Source organism: Epinephelus fuscoguttatus, linkage group LG7 (genome assembly GCF_011397635.1).
Source record: "Epinephelus fuscoguttatus linkage group LG7, E.fuscoguttatus.final_Chr_v1".
NCBI lineage: Eukaryota > Metazoa > Chordata > Actinopteri > Perciformes > Serranidae > Epinephelus > Epinephelus fuscoguttatus.
In genome coordinates, this window is record NC_064758.1 from 2,417,737 (window position 1) to 2,443,923 (window position 26,187).

A 26,187-nucleotide genomic window follows, 5' to 3' on the forward strand; every position below is an offset into this window, starting at 1 on the left:
AGCAAAGAAGCCACTGTACCATACTACTTGCTAATATGACTTGTCACTGACCAACCCACAATAGCAGCTCAATTTCTGTCCTGGCTAACGAAACCTTATATTTCTATTATAGGCCCACTTCAGACATAACAATGTGAACACACAATTTTCATTTGAAAAACAGGAATTCTGAGGTGAGGTAAAAGAGGAAGGTGGGAAGGTAAGGGAAAGAGAAAATGTCTGACTGGACATCAAGGCATGTGCCTGAGTTCTGCTGATTTATCTTCCAGCTCTCTTGCAACCTCTTTCAGTTCTGCGACTTTGTCTTTGTATCTCTTTCTGAGTATGTTGGACTTGGTGATTAGCTGGGCCATGAGTGTGCCTGAGTGACCCTCAGCTTGCTCTGCCAGTTTATCTGCATCTTTTCTAGGCTGTTTGCTACCTCACTCAGTGTCACCTTCTTTTTGAGCTGCTCAAGGTACTCCTCTGCAACTTTTCTCTTTTCTTCGTGTGTTGCTCTCCTTCTTTCTCTTTTCCTGGTCCAGGTGTAGCCGATACTGAGACCTTGCTGAGGCTGCAGCTGCCAGGAGCTCCTTTGTCAGAGGAACTTTGAGAACCCCACCACAGACAGAAACATAGTCACATATCATTCTCTGAGCAACAACTGTGTCCTCCTGCATGTTATCAGCCTCTACCTCCTTGTTTACAGAAAAGCCCCTCTCAACTGTCGCTTGACCATGAGACAGGAGCAGAAGTTTCTTGCAGAAAGTCCAGAGCACAGGGTAGGACTGATGGAGGAGTCCATGCAGGAAAACATCCAGTCTTGTCCGCACAGGTTGGAAAGAAGAGAAGGATTCAGCTTTTGCCTCCAGAGACAAGAAGTTTCCAAACTGCTGGACAATCATGTCACCTGCCATAAAACAGATTAACACAAAATAAATAACACAATCAATCAATGTAATGTAAAAATGTACTTAACTAGACAAGCATATCACTACTGTGCTGTGCTGTGACTGAACAAGCTTCAGGTAAGTGTGACAGTGTACATATTGCTAGACTTCTGAAAACTTAAATACCAGCAGAGACACCTCCTGACAGCTGGTTGTCTTGCAGAAACCTCTGAACAAGTCGTTTCATTCTTTCCTGGCACAAGTCGGGGTCTGAGAACATGTTTGCTGGGTCCAAACATGCCATCTGCCTCACAGTGTTGTACTTCAGTGGACTCTTGTCTTGCATTTTCTGGACAATGTTAGTCAAACACTCCATGCAGTCTCTTCTAAACTCCAACACACTGAGCTCTCCTACACTGCTGCTGGGGCTACTCTGGAGTTCCTAACAATAAGGGTGGAGGAGGGGGTGTAAGACTGACTACATGTTTTAAGGAGAAAAGAAAGTTTTGCTTTCCTTTATCCTAACCATTGTTTAATATTTCCCACAATACCTTTAGGACTGCTTCTGCTCCTAAGCCAATGTCCACATCCTTTAGGTGGACTCTTGTTTTCTTGTCAGTCGTGTCGAGTCTCACCATCTGCAGTGTAGTGATGTCTTTAAGGATCTCTGCCTTGATGAACCTCTTCAGCAGGCTCTGGGAACATACACATGTACATATACAATAAAAGACATAAATAACAATACAAACAAACAAGTGTTACATGCAGTGCTATACCTATCGGCAATAGTGGGGAGTTACTGAATTGAAATGGAAATATCATACACTAAATCCAGGGCATGTTATTCATTACCTTCATGAGCACAGCCAGGTCTTTGCTGATGAATGGCATCACAGGCTCATCTGTCTGATATGTAGTTAGAAAGGTGGTGAAGGTCCTGGAGATAGCCATGAAGAAGTGCAACTTGGCCATTATAAGATAGTCCTTCCGTGCCTCTACAAGAGCGTCATAGGATGATGTTTTAGGGTTTGGAAGTTCTTTCTTCACTGCATCCACGTACATCACGATCATTGGCCATACTGCAATAGCCCTCTCGACGACGGGTAGGTTTTCTATCCAGCGATGCCCACAGAATGGTAGGGAAACACAGATGTCTTGGTCAAAGTGGAGAAATCCTCTCTTCGAGCAGGAGTATTGTGGAACACTGTATGCAATGCCTTGAGTACTTTCTCCAGCTGCCAGACACTGAAGCCACTTTTGAAGGCATTGTGCAGTGTGTGCAGCCCACAGCTCCCAACCATGGTCAGCTTGGCACCTCCAAACTCTTCTGCCTGTTCTTGCTGGAGCAGGTCAAAAAACTTCCAGTTGACACTGGGTCCGTCCATGGAGATTGAAATCATATTTCTCAGGTCAAGCTGCTGCACACACTCCTGGGAATTTAAAAAAAAAAAGTGCAGACATTAGCGATACAGCAGTCAAGACATCTCATCTCTTACATTCTACTTCAGATTAATATCAGACTGGGAGAGATTTAAAAAAAAAAAAAGACAGAAAAGAAAAGAAACAGAAGAAAAGGAAAAAAATAATACTATTTCCCAAATGAAGCAACATGAGCTATTTAAATAACTAGACAACCACTGCAGCTAGTCTATAGAGTTACAGTTTAGTGTGGGAGATATTACCAACCAAATTCTGGTAATTTTTGTCTGTGGCTGGTAAATCTGTACACTATTTAGACATTTTGGCAGGTAAACAACCAGCATAAAATGTTTGCATTCACTATAACCCTCAAAACACAGTTCACACTGACAATATTCTGCTCACAACTTGTATGATTGGTGATTTCCTTATTAGCGAATGGATGAGTGAAGTACTGTTTCACATGATATGCTCTCCAATTTAACTTTGAAAAATATGATAATTGCATTCTGAATAGTCCACTACTTTGAGCTGCAAAAAGTGCCTGTGTAAGCTTTACTCAGTGTAACCATAAAGTACCTTGCTAAAACATTACAGTTCCTATAGACATAAGCAGTGAGGTTCTGGAAGTGAAATCCCAGTGATATTCTATAACTAGAATAGTGATTATTAGCCATACTGTGGAATTTATTAAAGGTAGACTGACCACGAGCTATGAGATTTAAAAAACTCTGCTCCAGCAGAAGCTACAAGTCTGTGCGAAATCAACCTTGTTTTAAGGGAAATGAGTTTTTTTCACGATGCCATGGAAGTACTACACTACCCACAATCCTAACGACATCTCTGGTTGGTGGAGCGCCCTGTTACCTTGGAAACGTTTACTGCACCTGCATGTCTCTGTCGGCTTGTGAATTACGTCAGCAATGAAAGAAGCATCGGCTGTGTCTGTCTACCGCAATATCATAAATAATAACAATATGAAACACTAAAAAAAAAAAAAAAAAAAAAAAAGATCAGAGTCGGTGCTTGCCTGAGCATGTTTGGGCAGATTTTGCTGGCCCGCCGGTTATTTTTTTAACCGTTTTTGTCAGACCCTGTCAGGTGATGAATTATCATGAGCCTACATTAGCCTACTGTGCGTCCCACACCTGCCTATATAATATAGTTATATATATATACTATGATACGCTGATCTAAGTTATACAAGAGTTAATAAACAGACTGATAACTCACCTTGAAATGTTGAAGCAGGTCCTGAGCAGTGGCGTGGCCCATGAACTGTGACCCATAGTATCTTGACTGAACGTGGTCATTTCGCCAATAACGCACATGCAGGTCCAACTGTTTGCTTTTTGTTGTTTGGTTCAGTGTCTCGTCAAACATGATCACAAATGGGCCCATGTTGACTTCGGCTATGAGTTGTGTTTAATATGCGGGGCCAATCCAAATTTGGCCACGTACCTCGTTTTGTCTCGTCCACATGTAAATGTCTGTACAAGCACAGAGTCTGGAAACATGGCCTTGAACACGTCTTCTGTTCCCTCATTTGATCTGTACGAATGATGGCTAGTCACCGTCCTCAGCACCCAGATCACTTCTGCTCTAAGTGTTGGCGTAGAGCCACAAGCTGTGCGAATGTCAGATGATGACGATGTTGGCTGTGGATTTCCCACCGTAACATTCTTGGTCGTAACATCTTTGCTGGCGGTGGGTAGAGTGGAGCAGAAACGGGCAATCGGAGTCTGCTGGCGGGCTCTGGTATAGTCCTTGTGCTTCCCGCTCTGCAAATGCGAATCCACCGCTTTGATTCCCATTGTCCCAAGTTTGAAATTCCTTCGGCACATTATGCAGTTGGCTTCATAAACATTTCAATGAACGGGCCTTAACCACGACGAGTAGTCTGTGTTTTCAAGCCACTTGTCATTAAATCGGCATTTTCCCATTTCGCAACCAAGAAGGCCACGTTAGCTAGCAAAGATGCAGCACACTCTTCTTCTTCTGCGGGTCTGCAGCAGACTCATTGCGTCACGTGATCTAAACGACGGGGCGAGATTTAGATCATTCCGTGCTTACCAGAAATTTTCGCGAGCACATTTAAGACCTGTCTGATCTGAATTTAAGACAATTTAATACTTTTTAAGGCCTTAAATTTGAAAAAAATTATTTAAGACTTTTTAAGACTTTTTAAGGACCCGCGGTCACCCTGTGAATATAGGACAAGAGACCAACATTTCAGCTTTTATTTCCAGGTACTTACATCTGGATCTGATACACAACTTAGAAGATAGCACCTTTTGTTTGAACCCACCCATTTTTCATGAGAGCAAAAGTACTGGAACATGTCACTGACAGGTGTGTTTTGTTGCCCAGGTGTCTCCAAATTACATTGATTATTCAAACAATAAATAGCACTGAATGTCTGAGCTCAGTTTCAGATTGGGTACGATAGATTTTGCCTGTGCAGACTGCATTTAGAGGTGGAACCAACATGAAAACCAGAGAGCTGTCTATGGTTGAAAAAGAAGCAATTGTGAATCTGAGAGAAGATGGACAATCAATCAGAGCCATTGCACAAACATTGGCCATAGCCAGTACAATCATTTGGAATGTCCTGAAGAAGAAAGAAACCACTGGTGTACTAAGCAACAGACATCGAACAGGTAGACCAAGGAAAACATCAGCAGTTGATGACAGAAACATTGTGAGAGCTGTAAAGAAAGACCCTAAAACAACTGTTAGTGACATCAGCAACAACCTCCAGAGGGCAGGAGTGAAGGTATCACAATATACTGTTCGCAGAAGACTTCATGAACAAAAGTACAGAGGCTACACCAGAAGATGCAAACCACTCATTAGCAAGAAGAATAGGAAGGCCAGGCTGGAATTTGCCAAAAGGTACTGAGATGAGCCTCAAAAATTCTGGGAAAAAGTTTTATGGACTGATGAGACAAAGATTAACTTTTTCCAAAGTGACGGAAAGGCGAAAGTTTGGAGAAAGAAAGGATCTGCTCATGATCCCAAACATACAAGCTCATCTGTGAAACACGGTGGCGGTAATGTCATGGCTTGGGCTTGCATGGCTTCTTCTGGGACGGGCTCTTTCATCTTCATTGATGGTGTAACACATGATGGCAGCAGCAAAATGAACTCTGAAGTCTACAGAAACATTTTGTCTGCTAATTTAAAGAAAGATGCAACCAAACTGATTGGGAGATCCTTCATCATGCAGCAAGATAACGACCCAAAACACACTGCCAAAACAACAAAGGAGTTCCTCAGGGGCAAGAAGTGGAAGGTTTTAGACTGGCCAAGTCAGTCTCCAGACTTAAACCCAATAGAGCATGCATTTTACCTGCTGAAGAGGAGACTGAAGGGAGTAACCCCCCAAAACAAACAACAACTGAAAGAGGCTGCGGTGAAAGCCTGGAAAAGCATCACAAAAGAAGAATGCAAAAGTTTGGTGATGTCAATGGGTCACAGGCTTGATGCAGTTATTGAAAGCAAAGGGTTTGCAACTAAATATTAAGTCTCATTCACTTTAATCTATTTTAAGTTTATATGTTCCAATACTTCTGCTCACCTAAAAATTTTGTGTTCCATTACAAATAATGCTATCTTCTAAGTTGTGTATCAGATCCAGATGTAAATACCTGGAAATAAAAGCTGAAATGTTGATCTCTTGTCTCATATTCATCTTTTGATGTCAAACCCAAATGTTTTCAGTCTACAACAAAAGTAAACGAATTGGACTCACTGTTCCAATACTTTTGGAGGGCACTGTATTTCTCAAACATTCTTCAACCTCTAGCCTTGCTACTTTAAGCTGCCCTCCCTTTTCCTGGCAAAACAATCCTTTAACAAACTTAAAAAGGTTGCTGAAAAAAGCTGTCCTTACATGTTCCTTCTTCCTCCCCTTTTTCCTGATATGATCTGCCCTTCTAAGAGCTGCTAGCCTGCTTCTCAACTCCTCTTGCCTCTTAATTCCCTCCCTTTCTTCTTCTTCTGCAGCCTTTTTCCACTGCTTTCTTAACTGTCTCCTTTCCTGAACTAACTTCTCTATTTCTCTTTGCCGCCTAGACTTACCTGACTGTACCCTCTCACCCCTCTTTCTCTCATGCACCCCAAACCTCTCTGCACCATATGAGTAACTTATATCTCCCATCTTTTCTAACTTTTCTATTGCATTTCCTCTAAGCCTGCTTAAGATTACTGACAAATCTCTATTAACTATCTCCCATTCTCGAAACTCTAGGGGGAAAAGGGTTAGGGAGGTGTGTGCTTTATGATGAATAAAAACTGGTGTGACAGCTGGAATATCAAATTCTATCCCATTCCTGTTCACTTGGGGTCTCATTTATAAAACAGTGCATTTATTTACTTTGGTTTATTTTTATATCGGATCCATAGTAAAAAAAAAAAAAAAAAAACACATGTACAAAAGCCAAACATGGCATGCTTAATATTCAACAATGTCTACAATCAGGCTTTAGCCTCACTACCTGCATCGCCACTTTCCCTTCTCCAAAATTTTCATAAGCAAGTTTCTCCCATCAAGTCTGTTTTGAAAGATCACAACTTTTCTGTGGGAAGTAGCATACACCTCTTTTAGGCCTTTTAGGCATTTATCACATTTTCTTCTGAGGGAATTCACTTTGGTCATTGTCACAGAGGTCTACCTTCCACCAAAAGCAAAAAAACAGAGACTGCTCAGTTGGATCAACCTAGGGTTGGGATCCAGATCGGGTTCTTTTTTGGAACCGGGTCCAAAGTTCCAGTTCCGGAACCGGTTCCATCACATTTGGCGTAACGGTTCCTGCAAACGGTTCCTAGATTGTTAAAAAAAAAAAGAAGAAAAAGTCACGTGCATTTCCATTAGAGTGCGGCACGGGCATATATTTCTGTCCAAACCCAACCGAGCCCGACATTATCTAATCACTAAAGCACTGAGTTTGTGTCACACAGTAGTGATGGTTACAGCCTATTTAACAGGCCGGGCGTGCGCCGGGTGCTCAGCAGAGAGGGAGACCTCCGTGTTTGGGACAGGAGCGGGCGACGGGAGCGGGTGGCGGGAGGTCCGACGCTTCCAGCGAGGGGAGAGGGAGAAATATTACAAAATAACATAAAATAGGAGATACCTGTCTCCCTCTTTTATTTAATTTTCAGCGTTTAATCAAGGCGGAGGCTGGCGGCTGGAAGTCCGCTTCCAGCGAGGGGAGCGGTAGAAACAAACAGCCAATGTGTGTGTGTGTTCTGTTCAGGTGTTGTCACGTAAATAACAGTGCACAAGCATGAATGCATATAAGTATTTTTTATTACATTGTTGTGGTTAATTTTAATAGCGTTACTGTAGAAATCAGAGAATCACTTTTTGTTGTTATATATTCTCAGGGAGATGATACAAGCTCTAAATCTGAAATACACGCCACACACAAATGTGTATTTTCATCTAATTGTACTGTGCAACAGTTAGAATAAAGTTTTTGTATTTGTATGATTGCATTTGTGTTTATTATATACTTGTTTAAGTATAGCAAGTATAATGAATATAATGTAGGAATCGGTAAGAGGAATCGGTAAGGAATCGGACCGTTAAGAAGGAATCGGTAAGGAATCGGAATCGTTAAAATCCTAACGAGTCCCAACCCTAATCAGACCTGAACCACTCACAGAACAGTAATCCTGATGCTGCACTCATTGTTACCGGAGAATTCAATCAGGCTAACCATAAGAAGGTAATCCCTGACTTCCATCAATATATTGACTGCAACACAAGGGGGAATAAGGACTCTGGACCACTGTTGTATGCCATTCAGGCTACAGAGGGAATCAATTCTCCCTTTGGGTAAAGACAAACTCGCAGCCATCCTGTTAAGATCAAGGTATGTAAGCAAATTACTGTGTACCCCCTCAGTGATGCATGAGGTCTGGAAATGGTCAGGCCAATCAGAGACCGCCCTGCAGTCTGTACCACACTATGCAGTCTGGAGCAAGTTCCAGGACACCACCATCAGTGTCACTGGTGACATCAGTGAACTCTGGGGCCTCTCTGTCTTTCTACTCAGAAAGCGGAGAGGAAGGGCATGTGCTCTCTCTCTCTGCCTTAAAGCTTTCCATGAAGGCCTGTGGAAGGAGAATGAGATTGGCCAATTGATTGCATAGAAAGGTATCATGTGATCCATCAGCTGACTCCCTTTCATCAATCAGCTGATCCATTGGTTGATTGGGCTACTTGACATCATCACCTGCCTGAACTAAGGCTATACTCAATTTAAATCATTCCACAATCAGAGACCATGGATTACCTGATGCATCTGGTATGCCATGTTGTGGAGAGCAGGTCTGAGGAGGAGCAGGAAGGAGGTGAAACCTGGCTTGTTTGAAAGCCTACATATAGGGGGTTGAGATCAGGTGTGAGCCTTTTCCTGCACTGCCTGCAGCAGAACCGCTCCCTGACAACAATTATTTGACTGAGTAAAATAGGTGGGTTCCTTTGTTCTTATTTTTCAGTACCTATTAGGACGGTACCCGAATTGGATTTAGTAAATGGTAATAAATAAAACAGTATGTTTTGTGTTTAGATAAAACCAGCAGTATTAATTTGTGTTTGTGTTGTTGTGTTTTTATTTTACACTTGCTTTTGCAAATTAAACACAAGTTTTCCCACAATAATAAAGCCCCTTTGAATTAAAAATGAATTAAACCTACAGTATTAAAAGGCAGTGCACCTGCATAACACAACAGGGTGGTCAGACTCGGTGTACCTCTGTTTCTATAGAAATACACAGGCTTGTTCAAGATGGACCAGGCCTGTCCAGATTCAATCACTGGCCATCGACGCACAATGCATGCCAGTTAGATTTGTGTCCGACTTCATCTCATCCCGACTTGCTTTGATGTCATGCAAAAGTGGACAACAATAAACTTGTGAGATCGAGGTGGCTGCAGTTCTTAGAGCCAGGTGCTGCAATTATTCTCCACCGACTGCAGACCCAGGGCATAATGGGAAATGTCTGGCTCTTACCTGATCTAACAGCTGATTGGTTTAGATGTTGACTCAACACTATGATGTTTAATATAAACTCTTCACTTTTGTTGAATTTCAGAGATTCAGATTTTATTTGTCTGATTCGAAGGTTTGTTCTCTTAACAGAATACATGTATTACTGATGGTGATGTCTAGTAGTAAGACTAAATAGGGTACACTCCTCATAAACTATACACAGTCTATTGTATATTAACATTGGACTGTTTTAATTATTGAAATATTTAGCAGCACAGAGACTTGTAGTCAGTAGGCTGTAAGGATTCTTAAAATGACATCTGTACAGATGTGAAACCCTGACTATATTTGACCTATCTGTAATGAAAGCTGTTTCTTTTTTCTGTGTTTGACTATTAAGTGCAACACACACTGCCACCATACGCCACGCATCAAAACGCCCACCTCCATTATATTCTACGAACAAACCCACACTGGAAAAGCCTTTTATATACAGTACAGGCCAAAAGTTTGGACACACCTTCTCATTCAATGCGTTTTCTTTATTTTCATGACTATTTACATTGTAGATTCTCACTGAAGGCATCAAAACTATGAATGAACACATGTGGAGTTATGTACTTAACAAAAAAAGGTGAAATAACTGAAAACATGTTTTATATTCTAGTTTCTTCAAAATAGCCACCCTTTGCTCTGATTACTGCTTTGCACACTCTTGGCATTCTCTCCATGAGCTTCAAGAGGTAGTCACCTGAAATGGTTTCCACTTCACAGGTGTGCCTTATCAGGGTTAATTAGTGGAATTTCTTGCTTTATCAATGGGGTTGGGACCATCAGTTGTGTTGTGCAGAAGTCAGGTTAATACACAGCCGACAGCCTGTACTGTACGTTAACTAAATGTTTTAAGATAGTCAATTGTGGGTTTCATTTGCAGCTTTCAAAGGGGTATCTGGATGCTTAACGTTATTCATTTTTTCAAATTTTTAAAAGACGATTTTGATAAGAAACTCACCCATGATATCCAAGTTGTTGTTGCCTCAAAGTTTTTCCTCTTCTTCTTCCGTTACTAGCAGCTGGCAACTAGTGTAGGTACAGCCACCTAGCGGGCTGGGGTGGGAAATACACTTTAGTGTTGACGGTGCCGCTGCGCACCGCTGCCAATGTGTGTTAGGGGGCGGCACTTGACGGCCACAGTGTCACACCGGCACCAGTGTGTGTTGCACTTTAGGCTGATGTTTTCAGTTTATTCATGTAGTTTGAGGAGGACAGGTTGGCTCAGCTGATTTATATAGCAGAACACTGGACATACCAAAACTAGTTAAGATTATTTAAGATTGTGATTTTCCACTTATGGGTTGTTGAGCCCACACTGAAGAAACTAAAGGTTCATTCTCACTGCTGCGATGCGGAAATGCGGACGGATTTGTGGAATATTCACGCAGCGCTTTTCCATGTTTAGTGTGAGTGTGAACAGGTGTGGGTGAACATGGACAAGAGTAGCAGCATCGAGCTAGCAAGCTAATGTTTAACAAAAGTCAACATCAACTTTCTTTAGCACTTACCACTCTCAACACAGCCACCAAGCTGGACAATGGACTGCCAGACGTTGTCCTGTAATTCATTGTTCATGAAATCATCCCATCTTTTATCAAAAAGGACAGGGTGCTGTGAAACGAGGGTTATCAACCTTTCTCCCATACTGTCCTGCCTGGCTGGATTTTGGACTCTCCCGGGTCTGCGTGACTGTAAACAAACAATTTCATTGGCCCTGCTGTGTAGTTCCACCAGAGATATTGGATGAAGCGAAATACCCAACTCAGCTCACTTCCTGATTCAGTGACGTCAGCGCCACGCCCTCGTAGGAGACTTGCGGCAGCTCTGAATGTATGAGGGAAAACAGGCTCTGATTGGAGGGAGAGTTAACCACGCCCACTTAGGAGACAGGAAGAGTAACCGTTTTCTTAACATTTGATAAGCCTACAGTTGGGTATCTCCCGTCATCCAATATCTCTGGTTCCACAGCGAATTCCATGGGGTCAAAGTCTGCGCGGAAACTTTTTTCACCGCATGAAAGTTCCGCCCCGGTGTGCAAACTTCCATAAGAACCCATGAAATCAACGTTTATATTTTTCCGCAAGAATAATCCATGCAGATATTCGCCTCAGTGAGAATGGACTTTAAACTGGGTTCTTTCTTTTTTTTTAACAATATTTTTATGATCATTTTTTCATAAACATACAAAACGAACACAGTACAAACAAACAGTGGCCACAGAAATTACACATCTTACTGAAATAAGTAGTGAGTGAAGTGAAGTGAAAGAGTGAAAAAAAGGATACAAACTTACATAAATTAAAGTATTTGAAATTTTCAACAAAATTTCATAAGACAAAATACATGAGTAATAAATAAATGACAATCAATCACCAAGTAAGTAGAAATCTAACCTTATGACCCAAAGATGTCATTTTGCCAATTGTCAGTGCTGGAGTCAAGCATTCCCTTTAGGACAATATTTGTGAGTCTTTTACCAGCATATTTAAAGAAGGGTGTCCACGTCTTAAAGGAAACTGCATTTTACATTTAAATCTGTATGTTAAATATTCCATTGGTATTAGCTCAAATATCATTTTATGCCACCATACAACTGTAGGAGGTGCAGTATCAATCCATTTAAGCAGTATATTTTTCTGGGCAGCGAATGTAAGAATATTGAACTGCCTTCTTTGATAAGAGCCCTTAATATGAGGGCTGGGTAAGCCCAGGAGCAGAGCCTGAGGCCCAGGGTTAAGGTGGACATCAAAAATCAAATTGAGTTTATCAGTAATTTTACCCCAGTACCCCTCAATATGAACACATGACCAGACACAGTTCCTGTAACTCACCCACCTCCACATGACACTTGGAGCACATTTCTGTCAAACTCAGATTCATCCTATGTCTCAGCTGGAGGGTAATCTGTAAGTGATGCAATATCCTAAACTGGATCTCTTCTGTTACATATAGAGATCTCTTTCACAAATGCCAAATTTCTGCCAATGTCATTTCATCCATTGTGAGATTGAGATCATTACTCCACACCTGTCGCAGATAGCCTCACTAGCACTAAACTGGGTTCCATTAATATTCACCTCCACTGCACTGAGAGACAGAAAACTGACAGACAGTACATGATGGCACACTATCTGTCCACTGTGACAGATCAGAAACTGAGAAGGATACTGACTATTTACAGACTCAGTGATCACAGCCTGGCCATAGAGACTGGCAGACACAGTCAGACCTGCGGCCTGTATCACGAAACGAGATCAACCTTTCCTGGGTTAGCCAGACCTATCCTGGGTTGACTAACCCTAACTAACCCTAACAATGGCAATCAGGATAATCCGTATCACGACGCTGGATATCAACTCGGTAACTCAACCCAGGGTTGCTTTATCAAGAGCCGTGAACGTGCACGCAGTGGACCAATCACAATCATGAGAGAAGCGCAGCATCACTGAGCGTCACTGAGCGTCCTCACAGAGCGCCGTATGTGAGGGGAAAAAGTATTTCTAGTGAGGATCAGAAATTATTTCTACTAAAATATGAGGAGGAGAAAAGCAACATTACAGAAAACACTGTGGCAGCTGCAGGAGGAGGAAACATGCGTGGCAACGCATAGCGGGATGAATAATGTTTAGTTTTAGTTTAGATTAGTGTATTTGCACATAATGTTAAAAACAGACAGTATAAAATTTACAAGATTAAAAAAAGAAAAGTGCCGGAGAGGTTAGAAGCCACTAAAAGCTTATCAAAGAAATTCCCCTGTCAAAACATCAATGAAATCACATAATAGAGAAGGAAAAAAACGAGTAAGGAAAGAAGAAATAGAGGAGGAGAGAGGGAAAAATCAAGACAAAACAAGGCAGCAAATAAAATTATGTGCAGGTTAAATTACTCATCACTGGTTCAAGTAGCTACAGTACCTGTACCTGTACAGGTACAGTACCTGTACCTGTACATCTGACACTGATGCTGCGCAGATGAATTGTATTACAATTATCGTCTAACATCATTGCGTCTGATAAATTGGTCTTCTTTGTCATAACATTATATATGCTACAATAAAGCTTAAAGCTGACGCCACAATTAAATCATATCAACACCAAATTGATAGTCTGAATAAAATCATCCTGATATTGAGCTGTGTTTGAAATTAACAGCTGCGCAAAAATATACCTAGTCTCCCTCTTTCAAAAACAAAAAGGAAAATCCCTCAAACACCATGAAGTGTAGACATGATAGGCAACTTTCCACATTTCCAGCAGCAAAGCTGTCAGTTAGGCCCATTATCTTTAACAGGATCATTTCCTCCAACAACAAAAATGTTGGCACTAATTAATGGTGCTATTAAGTGTCCGCAAATGATCAGTTTCTTTCTTATGAAGGGTGGGATGAAATTTCGACTTCTTTCCACTCCTTTTGAACAATTTTCATTGTTTTTGTTGTTGCTTTTTTCTTTTTAATGTTCAAAACTTTAAAAACTTTCAAATCAAAATCAATCAAATTAATGAAACTTCCGTCATGACTGGGCTGCATTTCTGTCAGCGGAGTAATTTTTTTCCGAACAGCTGATTGGCCAGTGGGTGGTGCTTTTTATAGGATCAGATTCAACTCTGAACTTACCCTGCTCCGGAGCAGGATAAGTTCAGAGTAAGTTACAATGGTGATCTACCCCGATAAGAACTGAACCAGCTTTGTGAGAAGTTACCTCGCTCAGACATTAATCCTGCTTCATGATACAGGCCCCTGGCTGCCTTGATAAGACAGGCTGTGTCACCTCTGTCCACAGAGTCAAAAGGAGACAGAGCAACATTTCCTACTACAATGTAGCACATACAAAGGCATCAGAACAAAGTTCTTTACAAAAATGTAAACTCCAAGATTAGGATACAATCTCTGACCAGACTGAAAAGCAACATCTATTTAGAGAAAATAGTGCCAGCGCCATAGAAGCAGACACAACACAACACTTCATTTCCACACAGCTCACACTTTGCCTTTTTATTTACTCCTACATTTCATGGGTTTTGACACACAACAACAAAAACAACAACAACAACAACAACACATATGAGCTGGAGTTCATCTCACAGCTCACTGCCTTTTCATTTACTCATCTACTCCATGGTTGTTGTTTTTCCACACACACTGACTGAGACTGAATATTGTCGCTGTGGACGTGCTGACGTATTGCGGTAAGCGAGTTGTGTCATTTCCGGTGTTTCTGTGACAGCGTCTCTGTACTGCTCTGGTGAATTTTACTAGCCTGCTTTCTCACTTCAGTTGCTTTAATGTTGCTTTAACATCTACTTCAAGTCTTAACCCACACTGGTTCTGTTTAAGCACTTATAGCTCTCCTCCTTTCTACGACTTTCTCGCTAATCTCTTAGCTGTTGTTTGCACATTACTAGCCTTGGTAGCTACATTAGCTATACAGCTAGCAATGGCTTCTCCCTCTGCTTTTTCTTGCTCGGTGTGCCAGATGTTCAGTTATGCCTCTGCCTCCTTTAGCGACAGTGGTAATTGTAATAAGTGTAGCTTATTTGCTGCGTTGGAGGCGAGGCTTAGTGAATTAGAAGCGGCTCCACACCATGTAAAACCATTCAGTAGCTGCGGTTTTGCCAGCCCCCTGTAGCCGGTGCGGAGCAACATAGCATAGCCTTAGCCTCTGCTAACTGTCCTCCGGCAACTCCTGTTCAGCCGGGAGGTTGGGTTACGGTTCGCCAGAAGCACACCTCCAAGCCGAAGCCCACGGCTCACCACCAGCCTGTTCACGTTTCCAACCGCTTTTCCCCACTCAGAAACACACCCGCTGAGGATAAAACTCTGGTTATTGGCAGCTCTATTCTGAGAAATGTGAAGTTAGCAACACCAGCGGCCATAGTCAAATGTATCCCTGGGGCCAGAGCAGGCGACATTGAATCAAATTTAAAACTGCTGGCTAAAGCTAAAAGTAGATTCAGTAAGATTGTTATTCACGTCGGCGGCAATGACACCCGGTTACGCCAATCGGAGGTCACTAAAATTAATATTGCCTCGGTGTGTGAATATGCAAAAACGATGTCGGACTCCGTAGTTTTCTCTGGACCCCTCCCAAATCTGACCAGTGATGACATGTTTAGCCGCATGTCATCATTTAATCGCTGGCTGTCCAGGTGGTGTCCAGCAAATGATGTGGGTTTCGTTAATAATTGGCAAACTTTCTGGGGAAAACCTGGTCTGATTAGGAGAGACGGCATTCATCCCACTTTGGATGGAGCTGCTCTCATTTCTAGGAACCTGGCAAACTTTATTAGTAATTTAAATCCCTGACAACCCAGAGTTGAGACCAGGACTCGGAGACGCAGTCCTATACGCCTCTCTGAGCTTCTAGTTCAGTTACCCAGCCATAGTTTTCATAGTTTTATACAAACGGTGTCTGTCCCCCGACCACCTCGTACTTGTACTCGTACTCATCGTCCTCCGCTTATCCGGGTCTGGGTCGCAGGGGCAGCAGCCTCAGCAAAGAAGCCCAGACAGTCCTCTCCCCAGTCACTTCCGTCAGCTCTTCCGCAGGAACCCCGAGGCGTTCCCAGGCCAGCCGGGTGATGTAATCCCTCCAGCGTGTTCTGGGGCGGCCCCGAGGTCTCCTCCCAGTTGGACATGCCCGAAACACCTCCCAAGGGAGGCGTCCGGAAGGCATCCTTACCAGATGCCCGAACCACCTCAACTGGCTCCTCTCGATGTGGAGGAGCAGCGGCTCTACTCCGAGTCCCTCCCGGATGTCTGAGCTCCTCACCCTATTCCTAAGGCTGAGCCCAGCCACCCTGCGGAGGAAACTCATTTCGGCCACTTGCACTCACGATCTCATTCTTTCGGTCACTACCCAGAGCTCGTGACCATAGGTGAGGATTGGAACGTAGATCGACCGGTAAATCGAGAGCTTCGCTTTCTGGCTAAGCTCCCTCTTCACCACAACGGACCGGTTAAGTGCCTGCATCACTGCTGACGCCACCCCAATCCGCCTGTCAATCTCCCGCTCCATCCTACCCTCACTCGTGAACAAGACCCCGAGATACTTAAACTCCCCCACCTGAGGCAGGACCTCCCCCCTCACCCGGAGTGGGCAATCCACCCTTTTCCGGCTGAGGACCATGGCAAATTAATATCAGATAATCATATTGATTTACTCAGTCTCACTGAAACCTGGCTGTGTCAAGATGAATATGTTAGTCCAAATGAATCCACTCCTCCCAGTCATAATAATACCCACATTCCTCGAGGCAGCGGATGAGGAGGGGGAGTTGCAGCCATTTTTAACTCTAGTCTGTTAATCAGCCCTAAACCTAAATTAGATTATAATTCATTTGAAAGCCTCGTTCTTAGTCTTTTACATCCGACCTGGAAAACCTTGCAGCCACTTTCATTTGTTATAGTGTACCGTGCTCCTGGCCCGTATTCTGAATTTGTATCTGAATTCTCAGAGTTTTTATCCAGTTTAGTTCTTAAATCAGATAAAGTTATTATTGTAGGCGATTTTAACATTCATGTCGACGTTGATAATGACTCCCTGGCTACTGCGTTTATCTCATTATTAGACTCCATTGGCTTCAGTCAGGGTGTACATGAACCCACTCATTGTTTTCACCATACCCTCGATCTAGTTATGACGTATGGAATTGAAATTGATAACCTAAAAGTCTTTCCACAGAATCCCCTCGCTATCGGATCATTATCTGATTACTTTTGATTTCTTTTTACTCGATTACACGCCACTTAGCAACAGTTACTATACTAGATGTTTATCAGATAGTGCTGTCGCAAAATTTAAGGAAAAGATTACTCCGTCGTTAAATTCAATACCAAGTCCCTCAGTAACACAGGTTTCCTGTACCGACTTTGATCATTTTGTCGATAGCGCCGTAGGCTCGCTGCGAACAATACTTGACTCTGTAGCTCCTCTTAAAAAGAAGTTAAAAAAGCAAAGAAAGTTCGCTCCTTGGTATAACTCTCAAACCCGTAAGTTAAAACAAATAGCGCGAAAATTTGAAAGGAATTGGCGATTAACCAAACTGGAAGAATCTCGTTTAATCTGGACAGACAGTCTCAAAACTTATAAGAGTGGCTTCCGCAATGCCGCAGCAAACTATTACTCAGCATTAATAGAAGACAATAAGAACAACCCCAGGTTTCTTTTCAGCACTGTAGCCAGGCTGACTGGGAGTTAAAGCTCTATTGAGCCTTGTATTCCTCTAGCCCTTAGCAGTAATGATTTTATGAGCTTTTTTAATGACAAAATTCTAACTATTAGAGGCAAAATTCATGACCTCCTGTCCTCAGATAGTACCTATCTAACCTCAAACACAGCTGTAAAACCTAAGATATATTTATATTGCTTCTACACAATTTCTCTTCAAGAATTGACCGCAGTGATTTCTTCATCTAAATCATCAACGTGTCTCTTAGACCTCATCCCAACTAGGCTACTTAAGGAGGTCTTTCCTTTAGTTAACACTCATATATTAGATATGATCAATATATCCTTATTAACAGGCTATGTACCACAGTCTTTTAAGGTAGCTGTAATTAAACCTCTCCTAAAAAAGCCCACCCTGGATCCAGAGGTGTTAGCCAACTATAGACCAATATCTAACCTTCCCTTTGTGTCAAAGATCCTTGAGAAAGTAGTCGAGACCAGCTGTGTTTTTTTTCTACATGATAATAATTTATTTGAGGAATTTCAGTCAGGATTTAGAGTGCATCATAGCACTGAGACAGCACTAGTTAAAATTACAAATGACCTTCAGATTGCTTCAGACAAAGGACTTGTGTCTGTACTTGTTTTATTAGATCTTAGTTCGTCGTTTGACACAATTGACCATCAAATTCTACTGCAGAGACTGGATCACTTAATTGGCCTAAAAGGTTCTGCACTGAGCTGGTTTAAATCTTATTTATCTGATCGTTTTCAGTTTGTTGACGTTCATAATGAATCATCCTCACGTACCAAAGTTTGTTTTGGAGTTCCGCAAGGTTCTGTGCTCAGACCAATCCTATTTACTCTATATATGCTTCCTTTAGGTAACATCATTAGAAATCACTCTATGAATTTCCATTGTTATGCGGATGATACTCAGTTGTATTTATTGATGAAGCCAGAAGAAAGTAATCAATTAACTAAACTCCATAATTGCCTTAAAGACATAAAAACCTGGATGAGCACCAATTTCCTGATGTTAAATTCAGACAAAACTGAAGTTATTGTTCTTGGCCCCAAACAACTCAAAGACTCTTTATCTGATGACATAGTTTCTCTAGATGGCATTGCTCTGGCCTCTAGCACTACCGTAAGAAACCTCGGAGTAATATTTGATCAAGATTTGTCTTTTAATTCTCATTTAAAACAAACCTCACGGACTGCATTTTTTCATCTGCGTAATATTGCGAAAATTAGGCCTATCCTGACCTGAAAAGATGCAGAAAAATTGGTCCACGCTTTTGTTACCTCAAGGCTGGATTACTGTAACTCTCTATTATCAGGTAGCTCTAGTAAGTCCTTAAAAACTCTCCAGCTAATTCAGAATGCAGCAGCACATGTACTAACAGGAACTAAGAAACAAGATCATATTTCTCCTGTTTTAGCTTCTCTGCACTGGCTCCTGTAAAATCCAGAATTGAAGTTAAAATCCTACTGTTAACTTATAAAGCTCTAAATGGTCAAGCTCCGTCATATCTTAGAGAGCTCATAGTGCCATATTATCCCACCAGAACACTGCGCTCTGAGAACGCAAGGTTACTCGTGGTCCCTAAAGTCTCCAAAAGTAGATCGGGAGCTAGAGCCTTCAGCTATCAGGCTCCTCTCCTGTGGAATCATCTTCCTGTTACGGTCCGGGAGGCAGACACCATCTCCACATTTAAGACTAGACTTAAGACTTTCCTCTTTGATAAAGCTTATAGTTAGGGCTGGCTCAGGCTTGCCCTGTACCAGCCCCTAGTTAGGCTGACTTAGGCCTAGTCTGCCGGAGGACCCCCCTATAATACACCGGGCACCTTCTCTCCTTCTCTCTCTCTCTCTCTCTCTCGTATTCTATTACTGCGTCTTGCTAACTTGGCCATTCTGGATGTCACTAACTTGGCTTCTTCTCCGGAGCCTTTGTGCTCCACTGTCTCTCAGATTAACTCATATCGCAGCGGTGCCTGGACAGCGTGACGTGTGTGGTTGTGCTGCTGCCGTGGTCCCGCCAGATGCCTCCTGCTGCTGCTGCCATCATTAGTCATTAGTCATACTTCTACTGTTATTATACACATATGACTATTGTCACACATGTATACTGCCAGATATTAATACATACTTTCAACATATTGTACCGCAGTAACCAGAACTATAACTATAATATTATTAGTTTCAATAATGTAAGCTACTGTCATTACCTGCATCTCTCTCTCTCTCTCTCTCTCTCTCTCTGTCCTGTGTCATGCGGATTACTGTTAATTTATTATGCTGATCTGTTCTGTATGACATCTATTGCACGTCTGTCCGTCCTGGAAGAGGGATCCCTCTTCAGTTGCTCTTCCTGAGGTTTCTACCGTTTTTTTTCCCTGTTAAAGGGGGTTTTTTGGGGAGTTTTTCCTTATCTGCTGCAAGGGTCATAAGGACAGAGGGATGTCATATGCTGTAAAGCCCTGTGAGGCAAATTGTGATTTGTGATAGTGGGCTTTATAAATAAAATTGATTGATTGATTGATTGAAACACACAAATATGTATGTATATGTATGTCTGTATGTACTGTGTGCGTGTGTGTGTGTGTGTGTGTGTTCATTACATTTCATTTAGTCATTCATTTTCTATTATTAATCACAATATTTTATTCTTTAGTGCAAAAATAAAGACTTCAACAAAAAAATAAGGAGCTGTGTGAGGCAGCTAAAGGTAGTGGATCCCTAACCAACTGGGTTAAAAAGAGCACAACAGGTAAGAATAACATTGCAAAGTATGTGTTGTCCTTTTGTTGTGATTGTGCTTTGGCACCACCCTTCAAATGGCATGCCAATTAAGCCTGTGTCATTGAATTAACAAAATAGAAAACAGCCTTTATAACGTCGGTGTACTGACTCTTTGTTTTTCCTTTTACTGTAATTAAGTAGTTATTGTGTCCACTGTTTGAGGGTCACTATTGTAGTATTTTGGATATGGTTATTATTACATTTTAAATGCAAGTAGAATATTACACAGTGCGGATACTGTGAACCAGCATGTATTAGTACAACAGCGCCCCCCTGCGGAGGAAACAACAACTACCTGGCAGAAGTGCTTGTGGTGTTTGCACTCTCTGTCTTCGTCCCGAGCCTGGCCCTGTACCAAAGTTACATCAATCCATTAATAACTTCTTACTGTTACTGTTCACAGTAAATTTTACCTAATTTTGGCAAATCTCATATGCCTGGTGCTTTAAGTTCTTTTTAAGTATTTTAATAGAAGGGACATCTCCTTCAAGATGCTGTATATTTTTGTATTTTCTACCAATGTTTGATAATATATATATACATACATGTATATATATACATTTCCAAGCATTTCAGTATCTATGCGTGTCTATGCGTGCATCTATATATTGAGTTGTCGGCTTTCTTGTAGTCAATCCAGGCGTGTAACAGGTTGATCTGCCTGGTCTTGCAGTCTTGGGTGACTGCTCTATCGACCAGTGGCTGTAGCTTCCTCCTGGTATTACTCCCAATTCCTTTCTGGGCCTTGCTCATATAATGGGCTATGTGCCTATTGATGCCTGACAGGAGCTTCCATGTTGTACAGATGCAGGTTATTGGCCAGTAAATGGATGGGACCGCCCTTCTGGGGATCCTTCATGATCAAGACTGTCCGTCCCTGGGTCATCCACTCTGGATGGGTCCCATCAATCAGCAGCTGGTTCATTTGTGCTCCCAGGCGTTCATGAAGTACAGTTAGTTTCTTTAGCCCGTAGGAGTGGATCATGTTAGGGCCCAGTGCTGTCCAGTTCTTCATACCTGATACTCCTTTTTTGGATGTCTGCCATTGTAATGGTAACTGGCTCTTGTTCTAGCAGACTTTTAGAGGGTACTAAGTGGCTCTTAGATCCATTAGCCACTTAGTATCGGTTTTAAATGATGCCTCCTTCTCTCATATGCTTTTCCAGTATTGTTCAGTTTCAGCCACTGAGAGTACACTTTGGATGATTCGGTGGAGACCATCCTATTTATTCTCCTGGCTTCTGCTTCTCTTGTGTATCTCTTTAGGCAGGAAGCCAGAGGAGGGAGTTATTCATTCATGTATTCATTCATTAATTATTTATCTATTCATTATTATTCATTATCCTCAATCTCAGGTCATTTGTCCTTGCTGTAAGGGAATCTGTACTGTAAGAGTTTGGGACTTGGTACCCAATCTTGGAGTGTGGGGATGATGATGACATCCCACTTTGACCTGTTGTCCTGGCTCCCCCTTGTCGTAGCATGTTTGTTGTACCTCATCATTCTCTAGCTGAGATAGCAGTTGCTGTTTGTGGATGTTGGAACACTGGGGTAGGAGTTGTTTCTTTGTCAGGTAAGATGTTGGGTTTCAAAGCATCTATATCCCATATCCTCTGCATGTAACCCCTCTCTCTGGGGTTACTTATATAGTAGCATTACAACAGTTCCATATTCTCTGCTCTAGTCCATCCACGTCTTGTTCCAGTGGTCCATTTCTCATTAGGTTGCCTTGGTTCTCCAACACGAGACACAGACCTTGTTGACATGGGCGATGTTTGAGCTGGTATGACTTTTATTTTTGCAGTTTCCCTCATCCTGAGGTAGACTAGAAGCATTTAGGACCTTGCCTTAGGGTCCAGACTGAAAATGTGTTACCTGCCCTGACCGGGATCAGTAGCCTTAACTGCTGAGCTATCCAGTGTGTGTGTGTGTGTGTGTGTGTGTGTGTGTGTGTGTGTGTGTGTTTATGTGTGTGTGTGTGTGTGTGTGTGTGTGTGTGTGTGTGTGTGCTTAAAAGCTTTTCTGGCAGTTTGACACCTGTTAGAAGTCACAATGCCAGATGACAGGACATTCAAGTAACTGATGCCCAGGTGAACAGTAATAATAGGGATATTAATTGTTTAAGTGAACATAATAATCAGAAATATTACAAACAACAATAGGACATAACTATAAAAAGTATAGCTGCTGCGCAGCGATGTGTCGGGTCCGGGCATTTTTAGGCAATTATGAGCAACAAGCAGAAGAATTGGAAGACATTTAGAGACACAATCTGCCTTTTGCATCAGCAGATGCTTGAACTCACAACCTCTGAGACTAAGGATCAATTTCTATCTCACTGAGCTAATTAGTCAGTGACAATTCATGTAGCTTCACAAACTGACTAAGCCAGATGTGCAGGTTTAGCAGCTGTCCATGCATGGAAAAGCAGATTTCAAACCACTGTAAAAAATTCAGTTATCGAAACAAAAATGTGAAAATACACATATTGCATATAGACATCATGGAGATGTTGGTAATTTATTTGAACAATGATTGATTTGTTTCATAAGTGAAAAACTTATGTTTAACTGGTTGAGCTATGTGCAAAGTGAGAAGCCTCAGATGGTTTCACACTGAAGTATTGACGCTGGATCTTTGTGCAAAGTTTGGTTTATTTTCAAGCATGAGAAGGCAGATTTTCTAGCAGGAAGAAGACTTGTAGATGCTGAACAACGATGAGTCAGCCATTCACTGTTGTGTAGGAAAGCAGCCATCCGTGCATGGAAAGGCAGATTTGAAACCACTGTAAAAAATTCAGTTATTAAGACAAAAATGTGAAAATACACATATTGCATCTAGACAGCATGGAGATGTTGGTAATTTGTTTGTAACAATGATTGATTTGCTCCATAAGTGAACAACTGATGTTTAAAATTGCCATTTTTACATTGACTCCAATTCTTCACATTAGAGCAAAATTCAAAATGCTGTCAAAAATTCAGTTTTTGAGATAAAATTCTGAAATTTGCCACACATCATCTACCATGACTCTAGAATTTTGTCATTTTTTTCATGAACATTGAAGATTTATTTAGCAAGAATTTGCATGTATATGTTTACAGTACTGTTTACAGTCAAACATTTTGATGCACTGTAGGCTCAATTTTTGATAAATCAAAAATCTGAGAAATGTAGTTTTTGTACGACAGTCTGAAGATGCTCTGTAGCAAGTTTGGTGTCAATTGAGCAAAAATTGTGGGAGGAGATAGGTTTAAGAAGTTTTACAGTTTTTGAAAAAAAAAAACAGTGTGATGAACTTCATAATTTTTAATAGGTTTAAATGTACAGTTTCTTCCGTATTGGGGCTACAGTTTGATGGAAGTTGTGAAGTTGTAGCACGTATGGTTGATTCGTTATGAATTTTCAAAGTTTTGAACTTTAGACACTTGCTGTAGCGCCACCATCAGGACTATTGTCTTGAGTTTACATCTGAGGATATCTGGCATCAGACTGGACCTTTGTGCAAAGTTTGGTAAGTTTTCACCCATAGGAAGTATGATTTCCTTGGAAGAAGAAAGACGAAGAAGAAGAAGAAGAAGAAGAAGAAGAAGAAGAAGAAAAAGAAGAAGAAGAAGAAGAAGACGACGACCTGGGATTACAATAGTGTCCTGGCAGTTGAGCTGCACGGACCCTAATAACAATGTAGGGGAGAAGTGCAGGTGTAACTTCACTGTCGCAAATATAATCTGCTAGAATCTACAATCCGTGCAGTTATAACTGGAGTCAATGAAATCTCCTTGCACAGCCACAGATCGTCAGGTGCTGGTAGGCAGCAGGAACGTGAGTCATAAGATATGCAAAAAAAATCCTCCGCACACTGGCATGGACTTTACTATCGAAATTTAATGAAGGGAACAACGCGTTTCGCATTTAGCGTCATCAGGTTCACCTCATCAGGTCTGACCTAAGCATTCTCAGGTGTGTTTAAATGCTTGCTGGTCACATGACTAATTTCGTTTTTTCTTTTTTTCTTTTTTTCTCTGTTTGTCTAAGCAAGACTCAAAAAATATATAAAAACAGTACAATTACATACATCATGAAGTTGAAAAAGTATGCATCAACCATGGTATAAGTTAAAAACATAAGAATTTCAATGCATGAATATCAAAGTCTACTTACACAATCAATATTACACAAAGCGAGGATAAGAGGTAGAATTACTACAGATTACTCTATCCTAGCTTGAGACCACCAGTACCTATATACAAATACCTTTATGCAGAGGAACCATATAACAAGACATGAATAATATACATTGATAATATATATCCTGCAAGTCTATCCTTTACTCACTACTCCGCAGATAGTGCAGGCTCGACTTTCCCTACGTAGGACAGTACAGCTTTCTTAAGCTTTCTTTTATGTATCCTACGGGGCAAAAAAGAAACAAAAACAGGTTAAAGAAAACAACTCAAATCCTGTTAATCATTCATGAGAAAACAACTCAAATCCTGTGAATCATGAATGATTCACAGGATTTGAGTTGTTTTCTTTAACCTGTTTTTGTTTCTGATGAGGTGAACCTGATGACGCTAAACGCGAAACGCGTTGTTCCCTTCATTAAATTCCGATAGTAAAGTCCATGTCAGTGTGCGGAGGATTTTTTTTTTTGCATACCGTGCAGTTATAACTTTCACTACATATATTGCAAAGTAACAACAGCAGATCTCTCTGGGTTAATCTCTGTCTCTGGTGAACTCTATAAGTGGCGCTTGTTTTAACTAAGAAGTATAAAAGCAAAATGGTCATAGTTAAGGGCGTAATGTTATGCGAAAGTAGTACATCGTAGTTGTATGTATGCATACTGCATGCTTCAGTACGTATTTTTAGGGGCAGCTGTTAGTACCAACTAAAAGTAAAAAGAAAAAGCGTGTGATACGCAACGCACACTTGAAGTCGCTGTTTAGTGCAAAAATGGCCGTTTTTCCTGGTTGGACTTCAACGCCACACGAGAGGAACGGTTTGTTTTCGTCACATGACAGGAAGTATGTATTGGAGGTTCAACGCTATTAGGAAGTGTTCCTTTATACGATGCAGCGACACTCAGCTCTGAAGTCTCGAAATACAACAGTTACATCGATATTCTTGGAGAAATACGTTTGTTTTTAATGAAATGACACGCGCTTGCTGTTGTCTCTGAGTTGGATTTACCGCTAACTGTCTGATTTCGGCTGTGAGTACTTAACCTTCGCAAGCTAGTTTTAGCAAAGTGGCTAGCTACGTAGGATCACAACCTTGCCCTGTCCGTCACCACAACCACGCCGAGTTTAGTGCTGTGCGCTGATGGTGACAGCTTCTAAATAAATCCGGTGTCATTGTCACTGTTGGTTGATGTCGGAACGCTGCCCGACAGTCCACAGTGTTCAGCTGACATAACGTTAACGTTTACTAACGCGAAATGTCAGCATAGCATTAGTCCTGTCCGTAGTGGATTTGACAAGACATGACTACCGACTGACAGTGACGTCTGACCGGCATGGACTCGGCAAAGCTGTGTGGATGAAGAGCCACAACTGTCGTCTCTGGCGGTGAGTCAATAACCCTGCAGTTTGTCTAGTAACCTTACATTGACGCTGCGGTTCTGGCAGCTGTAGTGAAGTAGTTACAATGCTGCTTTGATGCTAACCGAAGTTGTGTATCTTAAAGTTACTGTCGCTCTGCAAACACAGGATAAGTGAATGCGGTCTTTGGTAAGCCACCGACTTTAATTAGGCACTGTCACTCCTTTACTTCTATAACTAACTGTAATGCAGCCATTGACCACACGACCTCGGAAAGCTTTGGTCTGTGGCTTGTCGCCACATTGTAGCTAATTAGCAGTCTAGCTC

At 41.6% G+C, this 26,187-nt stretch overlaps 2 protein-coding genes across 5 annotated transcripts in view; one reads left to right on the forward strand and one right to left on the reverse strand.

Annotated features, from left to right (window-relative positions):
* Positions 1–452: 452 nt before the first annotated feature.
* Positions 453–1,931, reverse strand: LOC125891529 (uncharacterized). The gene is made up of 4 exons (XM_049580884.1): positions 1,722–1,931; positions 1,421–1,564; positions 1,056–1,311; positions 453–889 (listed from the first exon to the last, which is right to left on the reverse strand). The coding sequence occupies exons 1-4, from the start codon at positions 1,929–1,931 to the stop codon at positions 453–455; spliced, it is 1,047 nt and encodes a 348-aa protein (XP_049436841.1).
* Positions 1,932–25,351: 23,420 nt separating this feature from the next.
* Positions 25,352–26,187, forward strand: part of vps13d (vacuolar protein sorting 13 homolog D) — a 396,056-nt gene continuing 395,220 nt past the window's right edge. For all 4 annotated transcript variants that reach the window (XM_049581624.1, XM_049581623.1, XM_049581627.1 and 1 more), the window contains exon 1: positions 25,352–25,887. The gene's annotated coding sequence lies outside the window, so the exon portion shown is untranslated. The remainder of the gene's footprint in view (positions 25,888–26,187) is intronic.

Bases quoted from the DNA above. Each gene is read 5' to 3' on its own strand.
- LOC125891529 (XM_049580884.1), bottom strand. From the start codon at position 1,931: ATGTACGTGGATGCAGTGAAGAAAGAACTTCCAAACCCTAAAACATCA. The intron at 1,565-1,721 runs GTAATGAATAAC...GTATGTTCCCAG, and splicing joins ACCTGGCTGTGCTCATGAAG to AGCCTGCTGAAGAGGTTCAT. The intron at 1,312-1,420 runs GTATTGTGGGAA...CCTTATTGTTAG, and splicing joins GAGCAGAAGCAGTCCTAAAG to GAACTCCAGAGTAGCCCCAG.